Source organism: Tachysurus fulvidraco, chromosome 5, assembly GCF_022655615.1.
Source record: "Tachysurus fulvidraco isolate hzauxx_2018 chromosome 5, HZAU_PFXX_2.0, whole genome shotgun sequence".
NCBI lineage: Eukaryota > Metazoa > Chordata > Actinopteri > Siluriformes > Bagridae > Tachysurus > Tachysurus fulvidraco.
In genome coordinates this window covers 26000447-26025525 of record NC_062522.1, presented here as the reverse complement: position 1 = coordinate 26025525, position 25079 = coordinate 26000447, and the positions used below count along the sequence as shown (strand labels likewise).

General features: G+C 39.3%; 1 protein-coding gene across 1 annotated transcript in view; it reads right to left on the bottom strand.

The window, feature by feature from the left end:
• igfbp2a (insulin-like growth factor binding protein 2a) overlaps window positions 1–12125 on the bottom strand; it is a 31097-nt gene extending 18972 nt beyond the window's left edge. Inside the window, exons 1-2 of the mRNA XM_027133456.2 lie at window positions 11616–12125; window positions 6472–6647 (exon numbers count right to left, since the gene is read on the bottom strand). Coding sequence (XP_026989257.1) covers window positions 6472–6647; window positions 11616–11967 — 528 coding nt within the window. The 5' untranslated portion in view covers window positions 11968–12125. The remainder of the gene's footprint in view (window positions 1–6471; window positions 6648–11615) is intronic.
• Window positions 12126–25079: the final 12954 nt, after the last annotated feature.

The following is a 25079-nucleotide window of genomic DNA, read 5'->3' as shown; positions in this document are numbered from 1 at the left end:
TGTAGTTATAACTGAGCTATGAATTAAACATGAAATATGAATAAATTTTTATATAGGAGTAAACTATGAGATTTTCATTCCCCACACTACAAGAGGTTTACAGAGAAATGAGAGTCTTGGAAGTATATTTCGCTTCTTCTATGCTTCTTCTGTTAATTTAGAGAAATTGAGAGTGATACAGTATGTGCTTTGTTGGAATCTTTGTTAGCGCAACAGGCTAATACTAAAATGTTGTTCTTAAAGCAAAAACGCTGAGTAATGCTATAAACCTAATAGATATTCATATTATTTAGTAAAGGACAAAGCAAACTCACAGTTTATCACACCTATTATAGATTCATTTGGAAAGATTTCATTTGACTCTGGGGTTATAAACATTTAAGCAGTTTTAGTCTGATCTGTATCAATCAATCTGTACAATACAGCCCTATGGAAAATTCTGATGAACAGAGAATGGCTTTGGATGGAAATATACAGGACTTACGCAGTGTACAGTCAGGCAAATCTACAGGACTGTACTGTCTGGTGTTTGAGTCCTATAAATTTTTTTAGCATATCCTAATAGATCCTCTATTAGCTAAGTATAATCATGCATTTTTGATGTACACATAACTTAACTTTTCTTAGAGAGGATAACATTTATCATATTTTAAGAAAGAGAACGATTTGGAGCACTGTGGATCTTATAAACCAATAGGTTTGCTTAACTTAGATTTATAGTTGCTCTCAGAGCCAATCCTGACCTCCCTGGGGCCCTAAGCAAAATTCTACTAAGGGGCCCTCCTACCTGACCCTTGAGCCATGTAAACTATTTGCCACACATTCACACTTGACACCCCACTGCTCCCACTACAAACCTCCCTCTTTTTTAAAAAAGTTTGCTCCATCTCTCGGTCAAAGAGTAAAACAATACAGAATTGAATGTGGTATAAACAAATCTTTATTGAATGGAATATTGTACATAGAATTTTGAGTTGAATATTAGCAATTGAATTTAAATTGAATATTAACATTATCTTAAAATAGCAGAAAATAATAAAATATAACAAAATAATATATATAATAATCTTCACAGCTTTGGATTTGGGGATTTTGAGCGTGCGTGTCATTTCGTGCACAATTGCACGCGCGGTGCCGTTATCAAGCTGGCGTTTATTCACACGAATGTTCACGCAATAAATTGTTGTGTGACAGACATACAGGCCAAGAGATGCACTGGCAGCACTGCACAGCTAATGTAGCTAGTCAGTAGAGACTAGAAACAGAATCACATCAATTTAACTTTACTGTTGTTTACTTGCTGACATCAAACTTGAAGAGAACACAAGTTGACCTGATTGCTGTTCTCGCATTTCACTCTCATTTTGTTTCTTTTTTCTCTTTTCATGACCAGATGGATAGCTCCGCTTCATATTGTCATCTACACAGTAAACCTTAACACGTGCTGTAAAATGAGGCAGGGGGAGATGGGGCCCTACGCAACTTGCGTAGTGAGCATATAGGGCCAATCGGCTCTGACTGCTCTCAAAAATCCTCACGCTTCAGCTGGAAAAAAAATACTTCTTCGCTTTAACTTCTCTAGAGGCAAAACATGACATCGTCCAAACTGCGTTGTTGGACCATGGTCCATTAATAGCATAAGAGCTTCTAGCACTTCTTGATTGTTACCACCATATCTCAAGAGTAAGATGTAAGTACACAGCAAGACTCATTTCTGTTCTGGAACCGAAGGGGGTAGAATGAACTTCTTGTATATGTCCGAACAGCTAAGTCATCTTCAAACGACACGTTAGGACCTACCTATTACTAAGTTTTAGGTTTCTAGGTCTGTATTCACCAATAAAGACTTAAAAGCATTTTAAACATCACTTTGGATAAGGGTGTCTGCCAAATGGCATAAATGAAAATGTAAAATTTAAATGCTGAGCTAACTGAGAACTATGCTAAGCTCAAGGCTAAAATAGATGATTTGGAGGGCCACAATCAGCATAACAATATCATGAGCATTGGCCTACTGAAGTCCATCGATGGCCTTTGCCCCATCCATCATCAGTTTGTAACCTAGTTAACCAGTGTTAATGTATCAGTAAAACAAGGGCTTTGTGCAGGTCAAGCGAGTATCTGTCCCAGAGGTCATGAATGGGCACAAATGAGCTAGGGCAGAGCACCACTAACCCTAAAATTCCCAGCAGTGGGGTCCAGGTCCAGGTCATAGAACCTGATATGTGTGGGTAAAGAGGACCAATCTGCTGCAGCACAAATATCCTGGAGGGGCAAACCCCTTGTCAAGTGCTGGACAAGATGCTACACTTAGAGGAGTGATCCTTAATCACTAGAGGTGAAGCCACACATGCCTTGTAGACCTAGGCAATACCAACTTCCCAGCATGAGCATGAAGGGCATAAGTGCTGAGAACCTAAACTGGGCACAGCAGAAAGAGGAGAGGGCAGAGGGCAGAAGGCCTGCAGAAAGACAGAATGACCGGCTGTAATAGATACAGGAGCCTTGACCATGCCAGGAGCAGACCCTAGGCAGGAAGGGGCAATTGAGAGGGCCTGTAGAACTCCTACCATTCTCAGGGAGGCCAAGGTTTTCCAGGGTCAGAACCACCATAGAGGCTGACTCCATTGGCTCAAAGTGGGCTTAGAGTAGCAGAGACAAATTCTGCCAGAAAGCATTAGCTGCCTGGCATCACACAGAAAGTGAGAGACCAGTGACTCATAGCAGTGGCAATGAACATATATCCTAATGCAGAGGCATGTCTGCAGGAACTCTAGCATTGCACTAACAGGGTAGTGAACTGAATCCTTATGACACATTACACCAAAGTTGAACCTTCAACCTAAGTTGGGAGACCAGAGTCTATGAGCTATGAGTCTACCTCTTGCTATGAGCAAGAGGTTCCAAATCTCGTTGCACGAGAGAAGAGGTTCCTACACTCTAAAAAATGCAGGGTTGTTTTTTCAACCAAAATGCTGGGTTGTGACCGCTGGGTGGGACTTTGGGTTGTTTTAACCCAAGTTTGGGTTGAAAATTGTCTTGAGCTATAACCCAGCGGTGCTGGGTTGGGAACATGAATGCAAAAGAGAGCATGCACGTCAACGTGAAAATCGGACGACACAAGTTCGAGAAGCCGCCATTTTCTTTGCTTGCCATACAAAAATCTGCTTTTGCTGTATAAACTAATGTTATATGTGCAATTTAGGCTTTCAGTCAGTTAAACTGAGACTACCTCACGACCAAGTGACAGACGTGCTCTGACTCAGGATAGATCCCAGATCAGTGAACAGGAGAGCACGCGTGGCATCTTTATCGGAGCTTGGAAGGAATAAGGTAAATATTTTAAATATTACTTTTGTACATGTTAAATCTACTTTATTATAAATGATTTCTGTGTTAGATACGGTTTTGATACGAGTTTACTTAATGGTAACATATTTTGTTAGGACATCCAATTTCATTACATTTGTTTAACTTCACTGTAAGGTCCATTCAACAGCAAACAAGATTCATTCACTATGAACATACTACATAATATATAGGTTTTTATTCAGGATTCAATTTAAATTCCTATACTCCTGTACAGCCTGAAACAAGCGGGAATGAGGTCAGCTCAGGCTAAATAAGGTTTGAAACTAAACATGTTTGACCGCCATTTTATTCATGACACACCCAGGATAATTAGGATAATTTAGGAGAAATTCTTGGATAAAATGCCTTTTGACTGACATTAATATTTTCTATGTAATTAGTTGATGGCAGCAAGAAGTGTTCCCTGGTGTGGCAGTTTTTACAGACAAACTGTAACTTATTTATTTATTTATTTATTTATTTATTTATTTGTTTGTTTGTTTGTTTATTTATTTATTTATTATTAATTAAACAGTGTATAGTTAATAAACTTTTATTATCATCATTACTGTGACCTGACTGTTTTATTGGATTCTGTGTTCTTTAACTTGTACACTGTTACATGAAATGTTTTCGTATTTCACATACATATTTAATTGGAAGTAAATTTTCCTGACTGCAGTCAGTTTGATGCATGTTCATTATTCTAAATTCTTCTATTTTTCTTATACAATTCTGCAATTACATTGCAATTGATTATTTTTACTGATGATTCTTATATCTTCAGATATTGAAGTTCATGTAAATGTTATGAAAAGTTTTCATATTTTAAATTTGTATTCCCAAAGTTTTTTTCTGACTGAAAGTGAAGCATTTACTGTGATATTTGATAGCTTTTCATAGAATGAGAGCATTTTACATGCTGTTATGACGAAATCAGCTCCATATATTAGACATATTATATATTAAATTTAAGGTTTGCTATTTTAGCCTACACATCCTTTACAAAAATAAGAAAACGTGTATTAATAAAATGAAGGACGACATTTTATTTAGATCACTTAAAATTCAACCCAGTAGTGTAGTCATTTTTAACTAATAGTTGGGTTAAAATCACAACCCAGCATGCTGGGTTAAAAATGATAACCCAACTAGTTGGGTTATAATAACTCAGCGTTGGGTTCGTCCCTTTCTGACCCAGTGCTGGGTTGCCAAAATAACCCAAATTGGGTTGTTTTTAACCCAGCAGTTTTTAGAGTGTACTGATGGAAATCTCTCAAGTAGCACCATCTAGATGTGAAATCACATCCGCAAGCCAGTCTCAGGTGAACCAATGAAGAGCCACCAATAACAGGTGGACATGGTCGGGGCACATCCCTGGCTAGGACCCCTATGAGCATTGCTATAGGGGAAATCAAACATGCCAGAGCCTCAACTATGGTTGCACCATGGCATCCAGCTGCATAGGGGCTGGTGAAAAAAGAAAGCAACAAGCAACAGAAGGTCAATTCCTCAGAGGCAAACAAAAGCCCCTTCTGCCTGGCCAAAAATTGCCATATGCATTCCACCATGTATGGGTCTCCTGCTTCCTAATCAAGTGCTCTGGAGTATACTTTAAATTGATCTCAGACAAAGAAATCTGGTCTCTACCTAGAACAAGATCTAGTGCAGAAACACAGACATAATGATTGCTGTATGATTGGGGACCACCCCAGAGGTACCTGCTGAGTTTTGAAACAGTCACATAGGAATAGCTTTGGCTGCTTCTTATGGCAAGCCAAGCACCCTCGACATTTGGGCAGCAGTGATGCATTGGCCTAGCCAGATGTCCTTTATAACAGAAAAGATGAATTCCCCTCTGTCATGGCTGAATCCTGAACTATCTCCAAGAAGGAGGTTCTCTGAGCGGGAGAAAGCACACACTTCTTTGTATTAAGCTTGAGGCCAGGGACCTCATGTAATCAAGCATTGCATCTCATTTCCTACCTGTTACATACAGTAGCTTGAATGAGCCAAGATGAGCCAGTCATCTGGTGTACATGAGTACATGAATGCCCTGTGGTGCAATGATGCCAGAGCTGCCTCCATGCAGTTTGTGAGTGAGTGATATGACTAAGCCAAAAAGGAGAACCTAGCACTGGGAAGCTTTGGCCCAAATGCAAACCTAGGGCGTCTTCTTACATCTTATGTAAAGATCAGTCATTGGACATGATTTGCAATGGTAATGCTGAAGTGCTAGCCTCTTGTTGTTTTCACCCCACCTGGTGCTCTGAAACAGTGAGCTGACAGGGGCTAATCCAGGAGCTGGCAACACATAAGGAGCATGAGTGTGGATGGCTGACTCCCAAAGCACCATAAGTTTCAGGGTAGATAAGTGCAGACTGCTTGCTGAAATTTTACATTGGGGGCTCAGGCTGCAAAGCTAGCATTTTTTTCCTGCCTCAGCAGGTCAGACTGGGGCCAGTGGCAAATGGCTAATAGCCCTAGCTTCTTTCTTTGGCAAGGGATGAACAGGCCCTTATATCAGGGCATATAGATGAATGGTTTGTCCGAGCGCCTTATACCTGTGTTCATTTAGGCCCATGATGAGGACTAAACTTTTTCTGGACTGAACACACAATATCACTCTCAGATACCTCAGATATCTCAGGAAAATGGGAGACATGTCAGTTGTTAGCATCAGCTGAGAAGATGAGAGACAATAATAAATCTTCATTCGGGTCAGGAGGAAATCCGAGTTGGGAGAGAGGACAAGAGAAAATGGAATCATCCAGGAAACAATGCAGGGGAATGTATGTACACCCATAATGTAGCAGGAGCATAGAATCATGCACTTCTTAAACTGTTTGTTCAGAGCTGTTTGTTCTCTAACCACTCACCTTCCTTGGCTCCGCTCTCCATTCACATTGACTACAACCCCTCTTCCACACTTGGCTATGTACTACATGTATACTACAGTATGTGGAGTCTATTAGATATACCTAAAATACAATGTATATTTTTCATTTTTATATGTACTGTTCCTGAACACAGATTATCCATTAGTTTGCACTGTTTTATTTGTACCATGAGACTCTGGAATTAGTCAATTTGAGTTCAAATCAATTTCAGACAATTTACCAGCTTGGTGCTTGACACCTTGGGCTCCTCTGCTTTATACTTCATCTTAGTCTTCATCTGTTGCCGGTGATGGATGACAGCACTCTCTTTAGGTCCAATCCACTGGTTGTCTTTTGTAGGCCTTCTAATTGCAGGGACTTCAGTTTGTTCTACTAGTGAACCCAACAGCATTTTACCTGCACAAAAAAGAGCCAATATTTTAATGAGAGTAACTGTATTAGAAATAAGTCATATTCTAAATGCAACCTTCTAAGAGCATCAATAAAAAGTAGATGACCAACACATAGAATTATCCACCTGACCTCTTTATTCTATGAACATTATAAAGTATTAGAAAATTATAAAGCATTAGAAAATAGGCCATAGGAAGCAAAGTAACGTATCTGAGTGATATTGTGTGTTCAGTCCAGAAAAAGTTTAGGATCTAGGTATTGTCCTGGTTGAAGGCCCGAATGGCCTGCGAAAGAATCTCTGTGTCAAGGAGCACCTTGCCATAAGGTAAAGCTGATAACCATAAGATCCACTTAGCCACTTAGCCATTAAGTGAACAAACCATAGAAATTTTGGGTCCAGGGCCAGGAATCTCCCCAGACATTAATACATTAATACTCACTCTCACTCACTCATTTTCTACCGCTTTATCCGAACTACCTCGGGTCACGGGGAGCCTGTGCCTATCTCAGGCGTCATCGGGCATCAAGGCAGGATACAGCCTGGACGGAGTATACATTAATACATCTGACAAAAATATCTAAAAATTCTTAAGCAGCACACTTTGTGAAAATTTATATTTGTGTCATTCTCAAAACTTTTGGCCACAATTATATATGGACTGCTACCTCACCATTGCTCCTCTATCTTGTGGAATCTAATTAGATGCCCTATATATGTCTGGTCCATTGTCATTCTGATTGTGAGTCATTATATTGTTAGTGTGTTTAGTGTGCTTCATATTATTACTAGGTTTTAGTTATTTATGTTCTTGTTGTTAGTTGCTATGTTAATAAGTTACAGAATGCCAAGTTATGTTATTGCCATGTCTAGCTATGTCTAGTTCTTATGTTAGTTGTAAGTTTGTGTTAGGCTTGTGTATTGTTTAAATAAAATGTTCGAACTGGAATCCCTGCATTTCGAGCTAATTGCCACAGTGGACAGTACAGCCAATGGCAGAGATTAGGGTTGGATTTCCATGAGCAGTGCTGGCTGCCGCCCTGTCATGTAACAACTGTAAGGCAGTAAATGTCTTACAAATTTGGTTCAAATTGATATGAAAAATTACGAATTACAGTTATTTGATTAAACTAGCTTCATCTCATTGGGGAAGGTTGGGGAATCCAATAGTATAATCCCAGAAAAGATTAACATTATTATATTTTGAAAACAAAAGTCCTAGAACTGGTAGGTTTCATATATTATTCACATAATCATACATTTGAGTTGACATAGCAAAATGGGCCAAAAGAGTTACACATTCATGTTAAATAATACAAAATTCAAAGAAGCTAAATATAGCTGCACTGGTCTAATAAAATAATGGCCACACTTCATACAGATGTCCTTTCTTTGTTTATTTTCTCTCTCTCTCTCTCTCTCTCTCTCTCTCTCTCTCTCTCTCTCTCTCTCTCTCTCTCTCTCTCTCTAGTAGGCACAGTGAAAACTACAAAAAAATAAAAATAAAAAGATGTTCAAATAAACATTTTTCAGTGTCATTTTTAAGTCTCATGTAAAATGTCTGCTAATATGAAAGTGAACACACATGAGGAATTCAATCCAATCACATCATTAATAACACATTACAATTTCTCAAATAAAGTGCTATAAAACATTATACACATTATGAAACATTAAAACACTTCATGCAGATCTAGGAATACTTTAACAGGCTATATATCGTTTCTCTGCATACAGTCCCACTCTCATCTCAACCAGAAAGAGAGTTCTTTCAGTTCTGTGCATATTCAGTCCATGGAAGGAACTCACTCCATCTATGGGCTCTTGGCTGCAGTGGGCCCATAAATAGCATCCTAGCTCCTGAGTGAACTGCACCCCTCTGTCCGATACGATGTCGTCCAGTATTCCATAAACTCGAAAGATGTTATTGAGTAGTTCACTGGCTAATTCCATGGCTGTGGAGAGACCATTAAGAGGTATTGGTTTGCACGATTTGGAGAAATGGTCAACTGCCACCAAAATGGTGGTAAAACCCTGGGAGATGGGGAGGTTAGTCATAAAGTCTATTGTGATGTGAGACCAGGGTCACTGTGGAATGGGTAGGGGTTGGTTCTGGTTCTGATGGTTGTTGATAGGGTCGTAGTGGCGTGACAGCACCGTTGGCTTTACTGTTTTTGGTTCCAAGTCGATAGGTTTCTGTGAAATCATATCTAGTCAAAAACAGGCCCACCTGTCCTGATGAAGGTTGATGCATTTAGCATTCTTTATGTATTCTAGATTATAATGGTCGGTGATTACTAAAAATGGCAAATAGCAGCTTGAATGCTTTCCGAGCGACCTGAGACCAGTTCAGTTTCCTTGGTTTATCCCATAGTAGAGCAGTGAGTGGGGCATCCACAAAGCTATAGCCATGAATGAAGCGTCTGTAAAAGTTGGCGAAAGACAAGAACCTCTGTAATTCCTTGTTGCTGATGGGAGATGGCCACTTCGTTACAGCCCTCACCTTGACCTTGTCCATTTCTACCTACTTGGCATGACAATGCATACATTTAGCAGATCCCTAAAGATTTCTGTGACAAATGACTGAAATACTGCTGGAGAGTTAGATAGTTATAGTTAGATAGTTAGATATGCCATAACTGTTTCCTAAACCATTAGCTCCTTCTGTTACTATGAAATAAACAGATCATTAGTGTGAAGCCAGGGAAATCTCAGGATGATGGGGTTGTTGGGTGAGGAAGTGAGATACAATGATTGGTCTGGTCTGATGAGTAACTTATCCTGCACTGATAGCCTGATTATCCACTGCCACTTGGTGGTGGATGACATTGACTGCAGACCCTGAATCAATGCTAGAACAGAATATTCATGATCAGCATGACAAATCTTACTTTGGCAGGTTGTGTAGGCTTCTCTGGGCAGTTAGTACACAGGTGTCCCAATCTGCATAAATGTAATAGCATAGAGAGAGCCTTTGCCGTTAGTGGCTTTCCTCGATGCTGCTGTGGGTCTTACTGAACGTCAGTTCAAATTGTCCAAGCAGATCCCGGCCGTGTATTCAGACATGGACAATTCCTGATCCTGGCACACGAGTTCCGCTTACAGTGCCAGGTTTAATCCCTCGTGAAAAACAGCCTTAAGTCTTACCTCATTCCATCCACTCAATTAATTTCACAGCATAATTGGCAGCTGTGTCTGTCCCTTGGCATAGCTGGAGTAGTGGAGCAAGTAGCTGGAGTAGTGGAGCAATTGCACAGTGTCTCTCCCGATGTAGGGTTCTCAAAGACCTTAAAGCACTTGCTGGGAAAAGTGACTGAAAGAAGTTCTCATTAGAGCTTTCCCACTGAAGAGCAGTAGTATGCATCAGGTTGATGGGTAAAAAATAAGATGCCACTGTTACAGCTGATTACTAAACATTTAGTTTAGAACTTTTACAAAAAACTTAAAAACTTGCTAAATCCTTTTACATTAGGTTCGATTTTGCCATTTTTCCCAAAGAGAAGGAATAAGTAAGCATGTTGACTGCATAGTTTAGTATTTTTGCCATGATGCTCAATGAGAGATAAATGATAATTCAATGGACTATATGAAAGCAGAACAACAATTACTTCTACCTGATTTGCAAAACACTGTTTTCCCTTCATAAATGGTGTACATAGTTGAAAACAACTGTCTTCTAATCCTCCTTTGCACCTCACTCTATAGCCTTACAGTGTTCAGTAACATTGTTTGTATTATCTCCAAGAGGCAGCAGGGAGCTTGCAAGTTTGTTTTGGAGCCTGGTGCAGTGAGGTTTTTGGCACCCAAGTTGCTGAACTATCCAGCAGAGATGCCAGCTATACCTGCTCTAGTTTATAGTTTAACTGAGCTGCTCGACCAGGTGGCCAAGGGCTGTGGAAGCCTGTTTATTTGTTGGTTCTTCTTTAGAGAAAATTAAACCTTAAGCCTTATATAATAAGATTTGCTTTATACATGTAGTACAAAGTGTTTAGGAAAACATTTTATTGCAATCACTGAACACAATAACAAAATATTGTCAAGCTTCCTTTTTATAATTATTATTAAAAAACAGCACTGACATATCAGCACTGACAACTCTTGAAAACTCTTGAAAGTCCCTTTATATAAAATATGAAAAATATCCATTTCTTTCCCTTAGAAATTCACATAATGAAATGGTATATTGATATAATACTTTATAACTTTGCTTTGTTGTGTATGAGCACTATCCTAGTATACTGGAGTATAAAGTCTATTTGAAAGCCAAACAAGGCCTGAACATGAAAAAAGCACATTTCTCACAAACCACACTCCTGTGAAACACTTACTATGAAAAATTTACAGCAAGAGAGGGTCAATGTGCAAAGTCCACCTTGCTAATCAAGCTCTGTGTTTTGCTATAGAAATACGCAATAATCGAACTGCAAAAGATGACAGATACTTATGGAGAACGTTTAAATATTATTTAAATGCTTGTTTTAATAATTTCTGCATTTAAGCTTTTGTACTAAATATGCCTTACCTATATGGTAAAATATTTCAGGTCAAATCAATGCATTGGTTATCGCCAAATAAAACTGCTGACATCGTCATTCTTTCAGCAAAGGACGTGAAATCCTAAATACGCACAAATAAATAGAAATCTAGAGACAAACTTATTTGAAAATCTCATTATAACATTATATATATATTCACACACACACACAAATACAACTCTGAAAATAATATACTTTAACTATAAAGTTAATGGCTCGAATTTCAAAAGGATTGTTATTTTCAACATAAACTTGAAATAATATTTGAAATAATATTTGCTTAAAATAATGATTATGTAACAGTTTTAGAAAACAAAAAAGCGACACTGTTGTATGCGTTATCAAATTCGTGCAAAGATGGCTGGCGTAAAATCTGCAAATCAAAGCATACATCTCGAATTTATGTCGAAATTATATGTGGATGGATAGATCACTCACCGCTCAGATGAGCGCTCCCCGTGGTTGGTTCCCCGTCCGCTTTGAGCGCGCAGCGACCCAGGCCGCGCACTAACTGCTCGAGTGGCAGCTCCGAGTCTGGCTCGGGGTAACAGCGAAAGCCGCTGGCGCAGCGCGGCGTGTACACACCACACGGTTCTCCGGCCCGGAGAGCACACACCGGGCAGCAACCACAGCCCGGTTCGCGCACGATCTCGACGCAGCTCTCGGCAGTGAGAGCGGGACACTCCGCCTGGCGCTCGGCACTGCAGCTTGGACAGCGAAAGACAAGCTCCGCACGCACAGCGTCTGCAAATGCCACCAAAAGCAGCAGGTCCAAAAGTACGTAAGACATTGTAGTTGGGTATTTTGCACGACACTCCTGTCGGCTTCCAAAAGTGGCAACTGAAGCGCGCTAGCAGACATGGAAAGTACAACAACTTGATCTTGGCTGTGTCCAGTCGGTCCTTATGTAGCGCTGACATCATAACACAACATCCTGAGAAGAGCGCGCGCATATGGTTCAATAAAAAAAATCGGCTCTGTTTCCTGTAGGTAGAAGCATAGCTGCTACGATGGACACGCGCCCTTATAATTATATTAATTGCATTAGTTTCAAAATAGCTATATTAATGAAGATGGCGTGTTAATAAAATTATATTAATTAACTCCTGAGTTAGTGGAAAGCCTTCCAAGAAGAGTTGAAGTTGTTATAGGTACAAAGGGTGGGCCAACGCCATATTAAATGAATAATGAATACTGAATAATTATTGTAACCAATAGTGGTGTTGTTCCCTGTTAATTATTTCAGCTTAAATTCTCAAAGATTTTCAGACTGTCAGTAGCAGAAAGTGCAAATATTCTTTTTCAGCATTTGCAACATCAAGATATTAACTGATAAGATATTCTAGGAGTTGGAGTTCATGGAGTTGTATATAAACTTCAGAATGACTGGCCTGCAAATTTTGCTTCAAATTTGGTGGCTTTTTTTTTTTTATTTTTTTATGGTGATTGTTGTTCCACCTGGTTTCAGTCAAATCAAATAAAATTTTATTTGTCACATACACATACATACCTGTACACAAAAAAATAAACCAAAACCAAAAGCAGATAGATAAATAAAAAAGTATAAACTATATAAAAACTATATAAAATATGAAAATATAAGTGGAAAAATAATGTACATACATGTACTTAAATATACATATACATAAATGTTTATGGTTTTTAAAGATTGTCCTTAAAGTGTCCAGGTGCAGTATATAGTGTAAATAGTGTATATAGTGTATAAAGTGGCATTGTGCTGTGCAAGTCCAGAGTTAAAGTGACAGTGACAGTCCAGAGTCAAAGTGTCAGTGCAAAAAAGGTGTGCATAAAAACAGTGAGGATGGAGAGAGAGGTATAATTATATCTTGGGTGTTTCCTGATTTAGACTCTGAATGGCCTGTGGGAAGAATCTTCTCCTCATTCTCTCTGTGTTTGCTTTCAGGGAGTGGAAGCAAGAGTCCATTGTTCTGATGGCTAGTTAGAAAAATTACTAGTTAACTACTATCCTGGGTGTCTCCTGATTTAGACTCGTTTAAAAAGCATCTAATTTTTCTTGATATCAATTGTGAAAAGGAATTTAGAAACAGCATGCATGATGGCTAGTGTATGATAGACTTCCCAAGGTAGATCAAATTTGTATCTTACCTCTGCCCTGCATAAAGTTCAGAGCATAAAATTCTGAGTGGACCTTGTCTCTGGCACTTATTTCTGCATCGTTTTTATTCATTGAGGAATATGGCAATAGATTTTGTCATAGTTTTCGGCATCAGTTTTTATTTAGTTATTGTTTTTTTTATTTTATTACTATATTTAGTCTCCTTTTTCGTCTAAAAGCTTGGGTCAAACTATGACAAAAATTATTTGTCAATGAAACTAACTCTGATGGGCTTTCTCTGTGGTCCTGAAGGGGCTATCAGTGGCACCCAACAAGACGTTGGAATCAGCCTCAAAGATATTCTAACCCCACAACAGCTCTTGTGTTAGCCTTAAGTCGCTTAAAATTGTAGGAGTCTCCGAAGCCTCCTCCTGTTCATGAAGTTCTCTCTTGTGATGGTTATAGCTATTTTGCACCCCACACTGGATTACATCCCAGTGTATCATGAGTCTCCAGAGCAAAAAAAGCTAGACCTACTGTGCCTAGTTCAGATACTTAGGGCCTATGTCCATGCTTAAGCCATCACCCCATTCTACAAGGTTTGCAGAATGGCTTCACCTTTGGGTATCAGGGACGAAATGAAGCCCCCAAAAGACTACAAACAAACTGCGAAGATCTGAATTCCATAAAGTAATTTGTGTGTTTGGAATATGCTGTAATTTATGTACATCTCAAGTGACATTTGGCTGTCCTCAATCAGCTGCACAGATATAACTGTAACAAGGAAAGCAATTCATGAAAAAACAGAGCAGTCAAATCAGCATTTTTGTGTTTGTGTATAAAATCAGATGTTAGAATACCTGGAAAAAAAATTGGTTTGTAGCCTGTAGCATACTTCTGCTATGCCACATGTGTATATACATTCCGGCTTTGTAGGCTTAGGAAAGCAATACTTTTTTCTGCCCTTACTCACCCCAGGACTTGGACTTGCCCCTGGATAGTGCACATTGTAACTGGTTTTAAAATGATTGAATGGCTCCAACTCATTGTTTAGATTTTCAAATTGTTTTGTCATAATCCTAATTTACCTTATTACAATGACCAGACATGTTGAGGATGGGCTTAAGTTAAGACCAGTCTGCACACATTGAGTATCCACCCAAATGGAGAGTGCAATTGTCAGCTGAATGTCTTGAGACACAGGTCACTAAAAGATGAAGAGTTACTAAAAGATGAAGTAGTTATGCTAGGGAGATTCCTGAATGAGTCTCTTAACTCACAAAGACCTTTTCACACAAAACTTGCACATTCCTGCTTCATACCAATTACTTCCACAAGTTAGGCATGTGGCTTCTTTACCCTATTTGTTTAGACACCAGCTGTTCAAATACAGGGGACTCAATCCTTGGAGGCTGAGGCAAATTCCAGGGCTAAGTGTGTAGTAGGACTGGTTCAAATGTCTCTGGAATTAAACAATGCAACCAGAACTCTAGCTTCTGTCCTGCATCAATCAAGGCTGGAGACTTGTGTTTAAGTGATGGAAAAGTTCAACATGATGACAAGCTTCTGCTTGTGGATGCCTATAGAATTTCTTTAGATCTCAGTAATGTGAAAATTCTGCTTTGAGTTGCCACATTTTTTAGCCTAAGAGCCCAGAATGTGGTGTACAGTAGAGCTCTGAGTGGGACTGTTTTCTTAATCCCACTCTTGCTGAATTTCTGACCATTATCACTCGCACCTGCAACATGCTTCCGCCTGCTCTGGCAAACATTCTGTCACTTATGAAGATTGTGGAAAAATTTACACAAATGCTAGGGCTATGATTAGCTTACAGAATAATAACAGACTGAAACCATTCAACTGATAAAATAAAGCAATACTAAAGTAAAATGCCACACATGACAAAAAAAAGCCTTAAAAACCCATTACAATTAGAGGAATATAAAACATATTCCAACATTTGTGTATAAAAACACCTAATTAAGTCTGCTAAGATAACAAGACCATTTTTTCTTTGTTTTTCTTTCACTGTTCCCTATTCAGGGTCACCACAGCAGATTATGTGGTCCACATATTAGATTTGGCTCAGTTTTTATGCTGGATGCCCTTCCCAACACAAACCTACGATTTTTATCAGGGCTCGGGACTGGTACTGAGACTTAACTCTTCAGAGGCTGGGTGAGCTCCCTGCCTGGGAATCGAAGCTGGGTATCAATGAGATTGTGGGATCCTGCTGCTGGACCAAAAGTTAACAAGACACAATATTTAAATGAATTACAATATTAAACAAATAAAACACAAATAAAATAAATAGAAAATAAAAAATGTTACAGATATCAAAGGACTTTATAGATTATTAACATCTTATAGTAAAAAGAAAATTAATTTACATACATTAAGATAATACAAACATTAATAAAAATAAAAATAAACATGCTTAACGATTAAAATTCTGAATTACTTGTCCTAGCCTACTCCACATTGCTATGGAGTAAATGCTAAGGAGTAGCAATCTTTTCCAAAATATCAGATTTGCCTTGTTTACGAGTTCTGAGCTCACATGTCACATCTTGAACACAATTCTGCACCCTGTTCAAGACTGGATACAGGTTGCTCAGTTTGTAAGAATATACACCTAGACCAGGTTTCAACTGCTATTTTATGTTTATTGTGTTCTTATTGATTCTATTTGTTTTGTTTTTTATTGTTGTTTTACTGGAAAGCACCGTGTGCTCCTTTTGGCTGTTGTAAGGTGCTTTATAAATAAAATTTGATTGAATGATTGATTGATTGATTGATTGATTGATTGATTGATTGATTGATTGAATATGATTTCTGATGTCTTGCAATAGATCCTGACCTATTGTACCCTGAGTGCAGGGTCATTCACCATATAAATAGAAAACATAAATATGACCAGAATGGATACACAGTTTCCTAAGCCATAGTCACGGTTAAAACCCACCCCAAATCTGATACTGACACAAATGTTATAGCCAAGGTGGGAACAGAGGACAGTCAGAGTTGTAATCAGGTAAGGCAGATGCAGGAGGCAAAGGCAGGATGACTAAACAGGAGAGTGAGCAGGCTGAGTAGGCTATCTGGTGGAAGTACAATGTGTCTGCAATTTGGTTATTTAGAACAGGATGTGCAGGCTTGGACACACTTGAGTTTAGAGGTGTGGAATATGGAAGACAAAGGGCTCTGGGGAGCTTGAGATGAACCACAACTGGCTTTAGTACTTTGGAGATGGGAAATGGGCCCACAAAGCGAGGCCTGAGCTTTCTTCAGACAACTGTGAAAGAAAGGAAGGACCCTGGTGGATAGCCAGTTCCCTCTGGCCGACATTATATGTGGAGGCAGGATGACCTCTCTAGTTGGCGCATCATGCACAATGCCTGGCAGACTGGAGTAGCATGGTGCAGACCTTCCTCCAGACCTACCAGCTGCACTTAAAAAGGGCGGTGGTGAATGGAACCAAAGACTCTAGTTCTTGGTTGGTAAACAGAGCAGGTAGGCACCCATAGGCCACTTGAAAGGGAGAGAGACTGGTGGCTACTGCGGGTGTATTCTAACAATTCAATATAATTGGAATGGCCAGGACGTGGAGGACGGTATGTAGTTCCTTATTTAGCCGTCCGTTCTGGCCATTTGGTCTGTGGATGGAAACCAGTGGACAAACTGATGAAGATGCCCAAGAGTTGACAAAATTCCCTCCAGAAATTGGAGGTAAACTGGGGGCCCCTGTTGGACATAATTTTGCAGGGGGATGTCTGAAGACACACAGACAGTAACTTGGGCAAGGGGACAAAGTGAATGAACCATCTTGGAAAAAACAATCCACCAAGGTCAGTAGTATGACTGGCGAAGGGAGGTAGGCCCATGACAAAGTCCAAGGCAATTTGGGACCAGGGAGACCTGGGCACAGGAAGGGGGTGGAAAGAACCATAAAGCAGAGACTTGGAGCTCTTCTACTGGGCATAGACTGGGCAAACCGCCATGTACTTTTGATCGTCCCTCCTGATGGTAGGCCACCATAACCATTGGTGGAGAACCAATAGGGTGCGGGCCACATTGGGATGGCAGAGCAGAAGGGAGTTATGACACTCAATCAATCATTGAATCTATCATTGATACAAAGGCTGATGGAGCAGCAGCTGAAGCAAAGTAGGATGGCCTGGACTGGTGTCTGGAATAAACTGAAATGCACTAGTGATGGCCAGTTCGTGAACGAATTGTTCTTTTGAACCAGTTCTTTTTAATGAACTGGATGAACCGGTTCACCAAATCGGACCGATTCGTTCTAAACAGTTCGCGTCTTGAGTCAGCGCTGATCCACAAGTTACTAAAGTTACTCACTTTCGGTCATGCCTGACAGTCGGACAGAACTGTTTCTTTCGGACGCGTCCGAGAACCGATGAACTGTTGATACCGTGCATGCTTGAATAACTGAACTGGTACAGCGAATCATCAGTACACTGCATTGAGAACTGTTTCTTTCAGACGCGTCCGAGAACCGATGAACTGGTACAGTGAATCATCAGTACACTGAACTGAGAACTGTTTCTTTCGGACGCGTCCAAGAACCGATGAGCTGTTGATACTGCGCATGCTTGAATAACTGAACTGATACCGCGAATCACCAGTACACTTAACTGAGAACTGTTTCTTTCGGACGCGTCTGAGAACCGATTGAACTAGTACAGCGAATCATCAGTACACTGAACTGAGAACTGTTTCGGACGCGTCCGACATACTGTTGATGCTGCGCATGCATGTTGATAATTTGCTGCTTCAGAGCAAATTATACATATTGGGATACACATAGTAACTAGTCATAGGCTATTAAACATTTTTATAAAAAAAAATCAATATATGTCACTCAATATATGTCAGTTAATTTTACTATTGACCACCATTTGCCTTACCCAGTGCAACACATCTCCTTCACATGGAGTTGATCAGGTTGTTGATTGTGACCTGTGGAATGTTGGTCCACTCCTCTTCAATGGCTGTGCGAAGTCGTATACATCCCATATACGTCAAAGCATCCCAAACATGCTCAATGGGTGACATGTTGGCCATGCAAGAACTGGGATGTTTTCAGCTGGAATGTTGAATGGCACATCAATGGGCCTTAGGATCTCGTCACGGTATCTCTGTGCATTCAAAATGGCATTAATAAAATGCACCTGTGTTCGTTGGCCATAACATATGCCTGCCCATACCATAACCCCACCGCCACCATGGGCCACTCGAACCACAACGTTGACAACAGCATACCACTCAACCACATGACAAGCATCTAGCTGTCTAGCATCTGCCCTGTACAGTGAAAACCAAGATTCATCCGTAAAGAGAACACCCCTCCAAATTGCTAGACACCATAGAATGTGAGCATTTGCCCACTAAAGTTGTTTACAACGATGAACTGCAGTCAGGTCGAGACCCCGATGATGATGACAAGCATGCAGATGAGCTTCTCTGAGACGGTTTCTGACAGTTTGTGCAGAAATTCTTTGGTTATGCAAACTGATTGTTGCACCAGCTGTCCAGGTCACTGGTCTCAGACGATCTTGAAGGTGAAGATGCTGGATGTGGAGGTCCTGGACTAGCATCAGCATCACACCTGTAAGGTGGATAGATTACCTTGGCAGAAGGAGAAGTGTTCATTAACACAGATTTAGACAGATGTGTGAATTTTTTTTAGAGAAATAGGCCTTTTGTGTACATAGAAAAAGTCTTAGATCTTTGAGTTTAGCTCATGAAAAATTTGGCAAAAACAAGTGTTGCATTTATAAATTTGTTCAGTATAATTTTCTGTGTGAGTGTATCCCCTCTTAGAACTTACGTATATTGTTCAATTATTAGGCAAGGAAGATTATCAGCTATCACCAGTTCATTATCTTAACATTTACATTTGGTTTCACATGAATATTGTGAATAATATCATGAATAAAACCTGAATTTAATCCCAGGATGGGGTATGCACTTAGTGTTATGTTATTAAAATATCTGAGGGTGTTGAAAGCCCTACCTACAATAGTGTTCAGGATAATTAACCTTCTAATGTAACCTGTACCATCTATTCCTTTTCAATTCTGCTGTCCTAAAAGCTCTCAGAGAGCCTTATACTTAAATTTAATCAGCACTTTTTGCTTTTAGACAATTTTGGGTACCATACTGTAAGCATGAGCACACTGTATCTGGTGGATGAAAAGGAGCAATCTAATCTGATGACAGTCCACTTGCACCTTTTATGAAAACTCAGTTCATTGCTGCAGTTACGAGAGGGCTTATTTGTTCATTGTAGAGAAAGTAACTATTTCAAAGAGAACTGTGATGCATTTCTTCCATATAACCTTGAAAAAATTGCAGGAATATTGAAGCATTTTCTAAACTTCAGAATGTTTCAGTTTTCATCTGAAGGATTTAGTATATTTGTTTAGGAGTAGAAACAATTGTTTATGCAGCTGCAGATGTTGTAGCTGCAGATAACCTTTTGTCACACAATAAGTGGGATAGCATGTGTAGCACTCTGAAAAAAAAGTAAGAATAAGAGTTTCAGTGAGTCAGTTTTGTTTTAAAGACCACTGATGTCCACAAATGACATCTAGAGTAAATAAAACAATATCAAATGTCTCTCCTTTTGGACTAGTTTTCATGTCACTACATCAATGTGACCAGATTTTGTTTGCTACCTTGAACTTTTTAGTATGCATAATCAAATAATTTAATGAAGAACTGAAGAAAATAGATTTAGACAAATAAGCCTGTGCATCTTTCAGAAAAACATGTTTTATTATTCTTGTCTGATTTTGTCCTATTGGACTTTATGATACTTACTTGGGGCAGTGGTGGCACAGCTGGTTAAAGCTCTAGGTTGTTGATCGGGGTTCGAGCCCCAGCACAGCCAAGCTGCCACTGCTGGGCCCTTGAGCAAGGCCCTCAAGGCCTATCATAGCACTCTCTACTCTGACCCCAACCTCCTCAGTTGGGGTATGTGAAGAAAAGAATTACACTGTGCTGTAATGTATATGTAGCGATAATAAAGGCTTCTATGCCCCCATTCTATTATGGTCTTGTGATTTGAAAACAAACATCAGTATTTTAAAAGAGTGGCTTGTATTTGTACTAAATTTCCTAAAAAATGTTTTATCAACAAAGTCTGCCTTCATCTCTACAGTTAGAATATATATACTTAGAATATAGTCCTGTCAGGTTTGTAGAAATAGCACCCCTGTTTGTCTCAGAAATAGTGATTAAGAATGTGAAGTATTGAATGAAAGATGTGTTTGCTGTCAAATTAGGTATTCTTAACACTGGGTATTGTGTGGAAAAACATTGTTTATATTGGTCAAATGTGAGGAGCACTGAACTGTCTTTTTCCTGGTGACTACCAAACACTTGAGGCATACACAGTCAGACAAGGACAGATTGTTTACTAATTTGTTTAATGTTTGTCAAAGTAGGTCCTGTTTAATAAATAACAACATTGTGCTTGTGTATACTGTATAAATACTACCCTTGCAAATAGTCTACTATTTACCTATTATGTTAGCCAGCAAGTTCTATTATATTATAATGAGTAAAATTCACCCACACTACCAAATTATTAATAGTAATACATGCAACCTAAAAAAATATATATTATATATATATATACACAAACATACATACATACACACATATATACATACACACCCAAACCATTGGTTTTTGTCAGAGAACAAAAACAAACAAAGCAATATGAAACCGCCACAAAAGAAAAATAAACAAAAAGATGAATCTGAAAACAGGCTTGGAAGCCGGTTTGGAACCAGATTTGGAATCCGGTTTGGAACCCGATCTGGAAACAGGTGGGGAAACAGGATTGGAACCCGATCTGGAAACAGGTGTGGAAACAGGATTGGAAACCGGTCTGGAGACCGATTTAGAACCACATTTGGAAACAGGACAGCACTGCAGCCATACACAAACGTGGAATAATTACAGGCCGTCACAACACCTATGAACAAAGCGAGACTGTTACTCTGTTAGATATATTCTCCCATTCTACTAAGTAAACAGTAGTGATGTTACCAATGACACCGAAGCTCCGAGGCATGTGTCAAAAGAATGAACCGATTTTCATTGAAGCTTTGTATCGAAGATTGATTCGTTCTGGCAAAATCACGTGACCAATGACATCTGAAGGTTCATTTCACACAACCACGTGACTGCTTCGTTATCTGATTCAAAGGTTTAAAATCGTGCACGACACGCACCGTGCCATCGTGTGTTGTATTGGAGTATTACATGAAATCTATTACTGTATAGCAAGTTTAGGAGAGCTTATTGTTGTGAGTTGTCAATGGAGACTGTTACAAAAAGATCGCGTTTTGAAATGTGGGAACACTTTCATTTGATTTCGCCCAGTAAAGTGGATATATGGTTTTATTGTGAAGCCGATATTTATAACTAGATTTGTAAAGTTCGTCGTGACAAACTTTGATGTTGGCATTGACGGTGCAAGTATTCGCAAAGGCTGGTGCATTTTGGAGGCGAGTGGACAGAAAGATTCTGAAAGCTACTGGACCGCCAGGGTGCCAATTCTTTTGGAGGTGAGCGGACATGAGCATGTGATGTGACCATAATACACATGTCACATGTCTATGTTGTGCAAATTTTCAATTTTCACGTGACCTCACGTGACGTCACGTGACGTCATGTGATGTGACCAGAATACCCGTGGGGCAGTTCCCCTCATTGTCCTGAGTGTTTTGATATGTCACATGTCCATGTTGTGCAAATTTTAAATTTTCACCTGACGTGATGTCACGTGATGTCACGTTACCATAATACCCGTGGGGCAGTTCACTTCATTGTGCTGAGTGTTTTGATATGTCACATGTCCATGTTGTGCAAATTTTTAATTTCGCATGTTTTTGGGACGGGGCTACATGTGACATCACGTGACGTTACGTGATGTGACCAGAAAACCCGTGGGGCAGTTCCCCTCATTGTGCTGAGTGTTTTGATAAGTCACATGTCCATGTTGTGCAAATATTTAACTTTCACATGAGGTCACGTGCCGCCATGTGACGTGACCAGAATACCCGTGGGGCAGTTCCCTTCATTATGCTGAGTGTTTTGATATGTCACGATAATTTCGCTTGTTTTTGAGGCGGGGCTACATGTGACATCACGTGACGTCACGTGACGTGACCAGAATACCCGTGGGGCAATTCCCCTCATTGTGCTGAATGTTTTGATATGTCACATGTCCATGTTGTGCAAAATTTATGATTTCTCGTATTTTGGGGGCGAGGCCACACGTGACATCACGTGTGGTGCCGATACTTTTAGACAAACGTGACTACTAAGTGTTTTTACATTTCATGTCAAAACTGCAGTCATTATGGATTTCTACTTATTATACTGCATAGAACATCATTTTGGGGGCGGGGCTACACGTGACGTCACGTGACATCACCAAAACACATGTGAGGCACTTCCCCTCATCGGGCTGAGTGTTTTGAGATATGACATGTCCATTTTGTGCTAACTTTTTGATTTCGCTTACTTTGGGGGCGGGGCTACACGAGACGTCACGTGAATACCCGGTGGGGTGCCAATACTTTTGGACAAACGTATTTGTGGCCAATACTTGTGGAATCATTGGATTGATAGTGTGGAGTTGATAGTTACATGTATTGAGAGTGTGCTTTACATCTACAGAGAGACCAAAAGAGTTTAAAGAATTCCCCATTCAAGTCTATGGGACAAAAAAAACCCTTTGAGCTTCCGTACCGGGAATTCCGGAATTTCGATCGCTTATAAAAGTCATAGCACACCTCTCCTCAATTAGCCGGTTGTTTTGACACCTCATTTATGGGTCTAGGACAAAAGCTGCGGGACAAGTTATGCGCTGAAAAAGTGTCCAGAAGAAGAAGTATAACTAGAACGGTACATTTCCTAAAGAAAATGTGAATGTGCTTGCACGTGACGTCAGTTCCCCTCATCGTGCTGAGTGTTTTGAAATATGACATGTCCATGTTGTGCTAAATTTTTGATTTCGCTTATTTTGGGGGCGGGGCTACACGTGACATCAGTTCCCCTCATCGTGCTGAGTGTTTTATTTTGTGTAACTGACATATGGCTTCTTCATATTGCAATATGGTTCGTAAGGTGCACTACATGCTTGCTAGGGTATGGCTGCACAGTTACTATGGTTATATTTGCAGACTAGTTTCTCACCTGCAACAAAAGAGCACACCTGAAAATCCATTTATCTTTTCCTGAAACAAGCGCCATGAAGATCTTGAACTAAAGCATCAATCAGTGATTTTACTGGGAAAAAATATAATCATGTTACAATAAGGATCATTAGTTCAAATGTAATGTATTAACTAACATTTACTAACCATGAGCAATAAATTACTGTATTTAGTAATCTTTGTTAAAATAAAGTTTATTATTTGTTCATGTTAGTTCACAGTATATTAACTACTGGGAAAAAATATAATCACGTTACAATAAAGTTTATTAGTTCAAATGTAATGTATTAACTAACATTTACTAACCATGAGCAATAAATTACTGTATTAAGTAATCTTTGTTAAAATAAAGTTTATTCTTTGTTCATGTTAGTTCACAGTATATTAAGTAATGTTAACATGGTGTTAATAATGTATTAGTAAATGTTGAAATTAACATGAACAAAATGAATAAATGCTGTAGAAGTGCAGTTCATTATTAGTTCATGTTAAGTAATGTGGTAACTAATGTCAACTAATGAACCTTTAGAAAAAAAAACTGTCCAAGGGTGGATTCGAATCCCAAATCTCTGCATGCTAAACAGATTCGCTATCCACTAGGCCATCCAGGAACACGAGAAAGCCTTTGCGGTTTTATGTATTAATTCACTTATGTGAAGAATGGCGCGTCTAACAGTACCCAAGCTTTATTATATTACAGTCATTCTTATCATTCTTTGTGATGTACATGTGTCATATCATGTCAAAAAAAAATGTAATGTGAGGAGACAAAGAAAAAATGCGCTTTTTTTTTTTAATTAATGGGTGGCTCTTAAAAGAGCCATTGCTGCTCTTAAAATGACATTAGTTTAAAGTGAAATAAAAAATTATAAAAACTACACTGATTTGTTGAAAACAACAAAAGGTTATACAAATGGCAGAAACAACAACATATGTGACCGCCGTGCTGTCCAAGGCACCCCAGCACTAGTTAAGCATTAAATACACGGTTAAATGTTATAGTGTTTGAAAGCTTAGACTCTCTGGATTTTATTAAGCCCACACACAAAGCATAATATGATTTATAGCCATCATACTAATTTAATCCAAGTTGATAGTCACCGGAAATTAGCGGCGCTTACCTTTCTTCACTGGGGTAATATTATCCAAAACAAATGCTTGTAAAAAATCCCCAAAAGTCTAAGGAACTGGAATATGTAAGCCTTTTAATCCAAAACGCGTTTCTGACCGAAAAATGTACTTCCATCCTAGTTCTGTATTTCCAACGTTGTGTGATCTGACAGATTCACTGGTGTCTGCTGCCCTCTTTTGGATGTTAGCACATCTACAGAGAGATTCCCCATTCAAGTCTATGGGGAAAAAACACCCCTTTAAGCTTCCATACTGGGAATTCTGGAATTCTTATCGCTTACAAAATAGATTTATGGGTCTAGGACAAAAGCTGCGGGACAAGTTACGCGCCGAAAAAGTGTCCGGAAGAAGAAGCAGAACTAGATCGGTACATTTCCTAACGAAAATGTGAATGGTTCCCCTCATCGTGCAGAGTGTTTTGATATGTCACATGTC